This window comes from Kryptolebias marmoratus, linkage group LG1, assembly GCF_001649575.2.
Source record: "Kryptolebias marmoratus isolate JLee-2015 linkage group LG1, ASM164957v2, whole genome shotgun sequence".
NCBI classification, from domain to species: Eukaryota; Metazoa; Chordata; class Actinopteri; order Cyprinodontiformes; family Rivulidae; genus Kryptolebias; species Kryptolebias marmoratus.
In genome coordinates this window covers 33786042-33795332 of record NC_051430.1, presented here as the reverse complement: position 1 = coordinate 33795332, position 9291 = coordinate 33786042, and the positions used below count along the sequence as shown (strand labels likewise).

General features: G+C 43.1%; 1 protein-coding gene across 4 annotated transcripts in view; it reads left to right on the top strand.

The window, feature by feature from the left end:
• Positions 1-6238: 6238 nt before the first annotated feature.
• Positions 6239-9291, top strand: part of nfyba (nuclear transcription factor Y, beta a) — a 6886-nt gene continuing 3833 nt past the window's right edge. The window contains exons 1-2 of one of the 4 annotated variants that reach the window (XM_017426277.3): positions 6239-6353; positions 8716-8809. In XM_017426277.3, the coding sequence (XP_017281766.1) occupies positions 8716-8809 (94 nt within the window). In that variant the 5' untranslated portion in view covers positions 6239-6353. Of the gene's footprint in view, positions 6354-6472; positions 6724-8715; positions 8819-9291 lie in introns of those variants that run through there. The other 3 variants (XM_017426275.3, XM_017426276.3, XM_025008051.2) reach the window with 3 other exon arrangements.

Sequence of the window (9291 nt, the reverse complement as noted above, 5' to 3'; positions counted from 1 at the left end):
GGGGGGGGGGGGGGGGGGGGGACTGTACCCACCCCCTCCCCGGCTGGACTACATGGACCCGTCCACGCTGCCGGTACCGGCAACAAGATCCAAAATCCCAAATTCATGGAGACCCGGAGGAAGAAGAGAGTGAGCGGAATCTGAGTTTGGGATTATGATTATCTGACAGGAATAAATATGGGATTGTGATTATCTGACAGTATTAAAATGTGGAATTATGATTTTCTGACAGTATTAAAATGTGGAATTATGATTTTCTGACAGTAATAAAAATATGGGATTATATGATTATCTGACAGTAATAAAATATGGGAAGCGATCCTAGCTCTAACCACTGCGTCGTTGTCCCGCCCCTGTTTGACAGAACATCACTTCAAAAATGACCAGGCTATCACTTTAAAAAGAGATGAAGCTCGGGTGTCATCAGCGGCACACGTCCTTCAGCTGGACAACCTGAGAGAAACTGGTCATGCCTGCCTCTCCACCTGTAGGAGGGGAAAAAAAGGAAAGGAAGACGAATCAGAGCACCGGACAGGCCGAAATTCTGACAAATGAGGCTTCAGTCAAAGCTGACCTCTTTTACTTTTTTATTTATTTATTTGTTATCAATAGCTGCACATGTTATAGCAGCATCAGTATTAACAAAAATACAACTTTTTTTCAACCCAAACCAGTTAATCCAGTTTCTGGATTATTTTGCAGACCTTGTTGAACTCCCTCGACGTGCAGCTGCAGCGCCACCTGGTGGTGAAACCGTGTGCACTGGCACGACGTGGAAACTGAACGCCGTCCAAGAGCAGCAGGCAGTGATGGATGGGTCCCATTGTGAAATGTTGACCTTTGCAGCGAGACCTGCACAAAGTCATAACAGAAAAAAGAGACAGCCCTAAGCACTTTCTCGGATTAGTATTTCTGTCTCACACGGGCAGGTCTGACAGGGAGAAAAGTGCATGAGAAACTGGGAAGTTTTGAATTCTCATGGCTCTGTCAAGATAGGAGGTAACACACGGCTGTGATGTGAGCCCAGAGCTGCATGGTTTCATCTAAATGCAGACTGCAGAGCTGTGCATATGAGGGGAAACTGAAAGGCTGGCTTTTAAAGAATAAAATGACCCCCTGCTTTCGTTATGATACTCTGCACCTCATGTCCAGCAGGAATATTCAGCTGTTTCCAGGTAGAAGCTGTATTCAATGAGAATAGAAACTAATATATCATCAGGATCTCCTCCTGATGCTTAAATAAAGACGCTGGATTTAATTAAGACCTCTCAAATGGGTGCTATTTATTCCGATTTATTTCATGCTCCTCATCTACAGTAACTACGTCTGCAAGCTTTGGGCCATTTTAATAATTCATGCATCAAAACGTTCGACTCGATCAGGAATAGCGTGCCATGCGTTTGGATTTTTGCAGCTTTCATATTTCTTGAAATATTTACCTTTTATTTACAAATCTTTTCCCCTTAGAAACACATTGAGATCCCTTAAATTCATTCAAAACATTGTTTTTATTTAAATCTGCTTGCTATATTTAGCTTTGAGCTAATGTTTTGCTAACTTTAGACACAGCTTTCTTTATTTTGTCTTTTGTATTGCTGATTCTAGCTTTAAGCTTCTGTTCTGCATGTTTAAAGTTCAACAATTCAGTTTCAATTTGTTTTTGGCTGAGTGGAAAGCTGACTTGCTGATGTTTGTGGTAAGGTGTAATGTATAATTTCTTGGGACTGCTGATTTCAGACGACGTTTGGGAGACGTTTGGGAGATTTCAGTATTGTTTGGGAGACAATACATAGATCTGCAAATGGTAAGATTAACTACAAACTGTCTTCTTTTAGCACACATAGGAATTTTGCGTGAGGGGTTAAAGCGAGAACGATCACCATGTGACGTTCAACGATCCGCCGAAGAGTTGTAATCTGTCTTACCCTCAAACACCCGTGCAGTCATCAGCCAATCAACAACTATGCTGGGCGCTGTCAGAAATGACAGCTCTGCCCAGAGGAGAAAACACCTTATTAAACTCATCCTACAAATAAGTGGTTAGTGGGCAGCAAAAAAAAAGTGGAATCCTGACAGATAGGCTGACTGGGACAATGTTTACAGCACCATTCTGTCATGGTGACGAGATAACTGAGCCAAACGCCAAATACGCTTCAACTCTCCTGTACTGTCATGCGATACAGCTAATGAGGTCTGAAGTCTGCAGCTCCACTAAATAAAAGAGTAGACGGAAAAGCATCTGAAAGGAGTTTCCTCTGCAGAGTGGCTGGCTACAGCCACCCTCAGGGATAGAATAAGGAGTTGGGTTATCTGGGAGAGACTTGGAGTAGAGCTGCTGCTCCTCCACGTCGAGAGGAGCCAGTTGAGGTGGTTTGGACGTCTGGTAAGGGTGCCCCCTGGACGCTTTCCTAGCAAGGTGTTCTGGGCATGTCCAACTGAAAGCAGACCCAAAACACGCTGGAGAGACTGTCCTGGCTTTGGTAATGCCTTGGAATCCTCCCGGAAGAGCTAGAAGAGGAGGCTGTGGAAAGAGATTTCAACCTGGAGAGACTCACACCGAGAGATGGGGACAATTAGAGTGTTTTATTGGCTGGAGGTCTTTGGCGCTGGCAGAAGACAAGTTTGCAGAGAATCACTGAGAGCTTGAATGATCGACGTAGGGTGAGAGTTTAGGGTAGTCTTCCCCCGGGACCTGGACCTGGTGGTGGAGTAGAGGTCAAGAAAGGGGAGTCCGGAGGAGCTTGGGAAGGCGAGGGTGGAGATGGGGGAGGCGGCGGGACGAAACTTGGTTGGCGAGCAGGAGGAGCTGTGGACGGGGAGCCTTATATCCTGAAACTGGATGCTGATTGGCTGCTGCGAGCAAGGATCTGCGACGACAGCTGAGGTGAGTCTGCCAGGTTGAAATTCCAGCGAGCCTTCACTTCTGGGCCTCCCTGCACAAGCTGCTGCCCACGTGATTCAACGCCTAAATAAGTGGCAGAGGTAGCCGAGGAGATGAAGGTCTGGGAATCTTGTCTTCGGCTGGTGCTCCCATAGTGGATGGATGGATGAACTGTTGAAAGTTTCCTGCATCAGTCAGTGAATATCTAAATGTTCACCTAACCCTGCCATTGGCAGTCCTGCTGCTCTTCGTTTAACACTCCATTGAATGCCTAATTAATTAATTTTGAAAATGTCATGTTCGTGCACTGAGAGGTCATTTTCTGGAGTCATACTCCGTGAGTGACAGCCTTTATTAAATACTGTTTATAAATAATTCAAATGAGCAGCATTTATAGAAGTAACTTATTTTAATGTGCTGCTTTGACAAACACTATTGGCAGCGGTGCTTTCTTTGGGACTGTATATGTAAATACTGAACTTTCAGCAGCAAAACTCAAAATAAAATGGCAGCTGGACATTATGGAGGCGACAATGCATTTACAACCCTGTCAGGAAGAAACCTAAGAACAAAAAGGTGTGGGAAATAAAGTTAGTCTTATTTAGTCCTAAACTGCAGCAGACTGATACAAAAACTTAAAACAAACTGTTGCCAAAAAAAGGATACTAACCTGAGCACAACCGGGAGATATACAGTGGAATCAAGCTGCTGTTTGGACTTTTTTTTGGTAAAGCCGGAAAAAAAGAGTTCAAGCTTTTAAAAAAAGAGATGATGTAAACTAGATTCTCATGCAGATTACCCTCACTCTCCTCACAATAGAGGCTCATTAGGGTCTTTGCTGGTTTGATACACAGATGGGCCACCCCGGACACATGAATGAAGGTGTTGATTAGAGTAAAAATGACTGAGTATCAGGCCTAATGTTCCATTGTAGGTTTTTTAAAGGTGAAATCTTATTTTTAACTTTTTATTTTATTTTGGCAGAAGTGATCCACTTTAGTGTTAGCTGCATTCAGGCTAGTCATTAGCTCATCAGCCTTGTCAGAATTAAATTCTATCTCTCCAAACTGAGGTTGATCAAAGCACTATCTCCAACAGGTAAGATGTCCATAACATTGACCCAGAATCTGTCTGGGTGTAACTATCTCCCCACAGGTGTGAAGATAATAAAACTCTTCAGCTGTTCAACTCCCTCTTCATGTCTGAGCTCCATCCATATGAAAATGTTAAAGTTTCTTATCATTTCAGCAAGGCGTCCACACAGAAACCGCTTTTTAGAAGCCCCTAATCAGTATTTCTCTAAATTGGGTTTCAGACAGAGAAAATTGTGAAATGCCACCCTTGTGTTTTCACCTGGACAGCCTAAACTTGACCTTTTTAAAACCTATGATGCAAAAGGCCCATCTCTAATCTGACCCCTGACCCCAAGCGTGACAAAGGAGTGTGGCTGGAGACGTTTTCTGATGCAGTCTTTTAACATTTAAAATCGATCCTTCGGGTTCTGGAAAACAAAGACAGAGACGAGGAAAAGAAAAAAAGAGAAGCGAGAACATTTTAAATCACAAAGACTCTTGACACAGAGCTTTGCCACCTCTTGGGGAGGGGCCACAAGGTCAAGGGCTTTTTTTCCTGAACCTTGCAGCAACAGTGAGGAGGAAAATGAAATATTTAAAGAGGTTAAGCCTGTGTCCTTCTCCACAATCCCAGCTCTCGCACTTTCATCTCATTCCCCCTTTGCTCACAGATGATCTCATTACCATAAAGCTCATTAATATGATAATTATCCGGGCTGCATTTTGCCAGAGCAGATTAGCTTTAATGATGAGGTTCAGGTGGTTAAATGTCCTTTAGTCACCAAAAGTGATGTAGGCTGCATATATATATATATATAATCTAATTAAATTAAATTCACCCTTGTTTTTGAAAGTCTTAAAAAGTTTTGTATAAAAAAATGTGCAATTTTACCTTCTTTGTGGAAGCTATGATCAGCAATCGCTTGCACAAAAAGATGAATATTTGATGACAGCAATGTTAAGACAATAAAATGAACTTCTTTATAAGAAAATGGAGAAGATGAAATATCGGGGTAACCATTGGAGAACACCCCACAGTGCCGACATCACTGATCACCCAGAATGGTAGGACAGCCTTCCAAAATCAAACAATATCATTTCCCCCTACGGATACTTCAAGATGGGTTTTTTTCTGAAGACATTCTGGAAATAGTTGTAGAGCAATGAAATTTATATGCCATTCAGTGCAACACCAACAAGCCCCTTAACCTCATTACAACAGAACTGGAGCAATTCATGGATACGACAGTGTACGTGTCGTTGGTTGGATTACCAGGCGCCCGAGTGTCCCAGTCAGCTGACACCATGGCCCTAAACAGATGGGGGTTCATCAAAAAAAATACCTGCACTTCATCAACAATGAAGTGAGACAAGGGGAAAATGTTGATCCCGTCCACAAAATCCGACCACTGGTCACACATTCAGAAACATAAACACACACTGCAGCTAATATCTAATGCACTAATTGACAACCCATTTGTGGCTGGTTGTTGACAGAAAACTTGTTGAAATTGTTGTTGAAATAAAACTTCTTCTAATGTATTTATTGCTTCTTTGTTCCTCATCCCACTTATTAAATATGATAGAAAACCCTGGCATTTTAGAACCCTTATAGCATCTTCTTCTTCTTCTGAACAATATGTTTATTTACGTAAAATAAGACTTTTTCTGATTTCTTCTCAATTTCATCATACTGGCAACATTTGCTATTTTGGAATGACAGTCCTTCACTTGATACTTAAATCTTCTTTAAGATCTTTGAGGCTCAAAAATAAGAGATCGTTGTGACTAATAGTGCTTCGGTGCATTTGCACGTGCTAATAAGGTTTCCTAAAAACCTTATTAGATAAAATAAAAAAAACCCTATGTTTGTTTTTGCGTGGAGATGATCGCTTTAATAGCCTCAAACAATAAGAGGCGAAAGAGGAACACGTGAGGAAACCTAATCAATTTTCTTTTAGAAAAATTATGGAAGATTTAAAGATTTCCAACATAAACTGACAGCGTGCGCGCGCGATCAGACAGATGCGTTTAAATGTCACTAGAAAAGTAGGATAAAATGTAACAACGTCTGGAAAATCTAGTAGGGGGAAATAAAAGGAACAAATTTAAAAGAATTTCACTCATGTTTATTCAGTGCTATTTGGTTAGGGTAACACCACATTTTGTGCGTTGCTGTTTCTTTACAAGATATAACTTTTTAGTTTTCGATCAAACGCAAGCGTTTGGTTGCGCGACGCCAGAGTTTACGAGCAGCCCCGGAACGCGACACAGCCCCCTGCTGGTCAGGCGCGGGTACTGCAGCCGTGGCTCCGCGCTGGGACTGGTCCTTTCGCAGCCATTTTCCGTCCAACCAAACAGCCGTCTCAGGAAGGTAACCAACCAGGGCTTCATTGCAGGTTTGTGCCTGGCTCCGGCCAATGATTGCTAACCGATTTCTCGTTAGCTCGAATGGAAATGTCCGTCTCTGTCTGATTTTTTTTTCTCCCATTTGTTGTCTGGGTGAATGAGGGCTGCTCATCAGGAAGTGTAATCAAACGAATCGTTTAAAAAAATAAGTGGTAAAACATTTCGGCCCCGAAGGCGTCTTTGCGCTGCTTGGCGCGCGACAACGAAAGAGCAGGCCAACAGCCCCGAGTTGCAATGAAAATGTATGCACGGGACAAACTGTGTCTAAATAGGTTGCCTACATGGGGTAATGTCCCCGCTGGACAGCCTCCTGGTAATGGGCTCCGTTTAACGGCTCTCTTTTGGGACTAGCAAGACCAGGTTAGTTGGTCAACGTTAGCTAACGCTAGCTAAATATGCTACATCACAGCCGCGACTGGCGTTTCCATGAAAGCACACGGCAACCAAAGACATGTCAGAGCTTCTTATGTTGAAGCTTTAACTATCACGACGGCCCTTTTAATATACGATGCTAGCCGTCCTGGTAGCTTTTCCGAGTGCACAGAGATGCAACCATATATGCGCTGCTTGTGAATAAGTAGGATTAAATTTAGCCTTTTGAGGTTCATGTCAGATCAAATGTTATTTTTTCTTCTTGGAAGACAGGCTACCGAGCCAGCATAGTACTAGCAAGCCAGTGTCTTTATCTGTTTGTAGCATAAATGCGCCAAAGCGGTCGGCTAAAAAAAAAACAAAAAAAACAAACGAACCGGTGTTGTGTCGAAATTTGTTTCCCGTCTGCCTTAGTCCGGGTGTGTGGTTCCCCCCTGCTGAACGAAAAAACAAACAAAAAAAATCTCCTAACCTGTACATTGTGATGTAAAAGGTTAGGGTGAGAAATGCAAGAGCTGTTTGGAGGAAAATGGACCGAAGCTGGCGGGGGAACCAAATATCGATACAACACCAGTGTTCCGCAAAAATTAGTGATTTTTGTTTTCGCGAGTGCACAGATGCAACCATATATGCGTGGCTTGTGAATAAGTAGGATTAAATTTAGCCTTTTGAGGTCCATTTCAGATCAAATGTTTCTTTTTTTCTTGGAAGAGAGGCTACCGAACCAGCAGAACTAGTGTCTTTATCTGTGCCTGTAGCATAAATGCGCCAAAGCGGTCGGCTATAGAACGAGCCGGTGTTGTGTCGAAATTAGTTTCTCGTCTGCCTTAGTCCGGGTGTGTGGTCCTCCTCTGCTGAACTGTTCACACTTTGGCTGAACGAAAAAAACAAAAACAAAAAAAATCTCCTAACCTGTGCATTATGATGTAACGGATTAGTTTTATGTACGTGAGAAAAGCAAGAGGTGTTTGGAGGAAATTGGAGCGAAGCTGGCGGGGGGAGCAGATCTCGATACAACACCGGTGAGCAGCAGGGCGGAACCATAGTCTGAAAAGAAACGATATGCACCGAGCAAGACAAAACACACGCACACAGGAATAGACGCCATTTTTAGAAGTCCTTTGTGTCCAAAATTACAGACAGAGCATCAATGTTAGATTTAAAAATTTAAACTCACCAGTGTTTTGTCATTAATTGTTATAATTACCCGAGCTGGCTTGTCCATTGTGTATACATATGCTTACAGAAAAGACTTCGTAAATCAAAACGCACACAAACACACCCTTTTGCTTTAGTTACTCCTGCCATAAATTCAACAAGATGTTGGAAACATTCCTCAGAGAGTCTGGTCCATATTGACATCATGATCTGGGGCCTCGTGTATGAAAGAGTGTGCAGCTTTCACGTTGAAAGGAAGAAAATTCGAAAAGTGCCTGCGCGCCAAAAAAATGGATCGATCAAACCGTGCGCACACGTGTTTCTGTGCACTTTTCCTTCGTGCGTCCCAATTTACGTGAAAGTGACTCAAGGTTGGACGTGTATTCTGAAGACCTTGGCTAGAACGAGTGGTTATCAGAGCTGCTGTCGCCTTTCTGAACCAGTTTGCCCATCCTCCTCTGACCTCTGACCTCTGACATTAACAAGGGTTGTTTTTGTCCACATAAAGATCCTAGAGATGGTTGTGTGTAAAAATCCCAGTACATCAGCAGTAGTTGATTCAGCGAGACAATATGGAGAATAAAAACAAAGGTGTGACAAAATTATTAAAGTTAACTTCAGGGTGGCACACAGCTGGTGCCTATCACCGCCAGTCTTTGTGTGAGAGGTGGGGGGGACACCCTGGACAGGTGTCCAGTCCATTCTTGGGACACATGCTGTTATGAACTGACTTCTCACAGACAGCTCAAACTTAGAGGGTGAAATTCAGAGTGGAAGGTTTTACTTCCTGATTTATTTTATGTGTGTGTGTGTGTGTTGCAGATGGATGGAGACAGTGCAACCACCGACGCCTCTCAGCTGGGCATCACCGGAGAATACATGGCTTCCAGTCATTACGTTCTCCAGTCTCAAGATGGTGAGGAGGGTAAAGTTCCCGCTGTTCGTCATTACCATTGTTACCAATTTTTTAAAGTTAAAGTCAGGAAGCAGAGCGGAAAACGTACGGAAAATGTAACAAATGAATGCAAACAATCAAAATACTGACAAGTTGTTGTGCACATGGGCAGGGCCGTAGCTCCCACTGATTCCACCGAGGTCCGGACCTCAGTGTTTTATAAAAACATGAACCCAAACAAGGCTTTTGAACGGCGTGGTTCTCTGCGTAGCTCCACCAGTTTCCTATAGGAGGCGCTGCAACTGTGTGCAGCTGCAGCCAAACTCAATGTCTACGAAGAAGAGCGCAGCTTTGCTACCTTACTGCTAAAATAAAGAGCAGAAGAAGAAGAAGAGCGCCACTTACTGTGAAAATGGCTAAAGGGCGATTCCAGCTAATTTTTCCCTCCCTTCAGCATCTTTAATCTCCTCTAGTTAAAAAACTACAACACCTAGACACTTCAA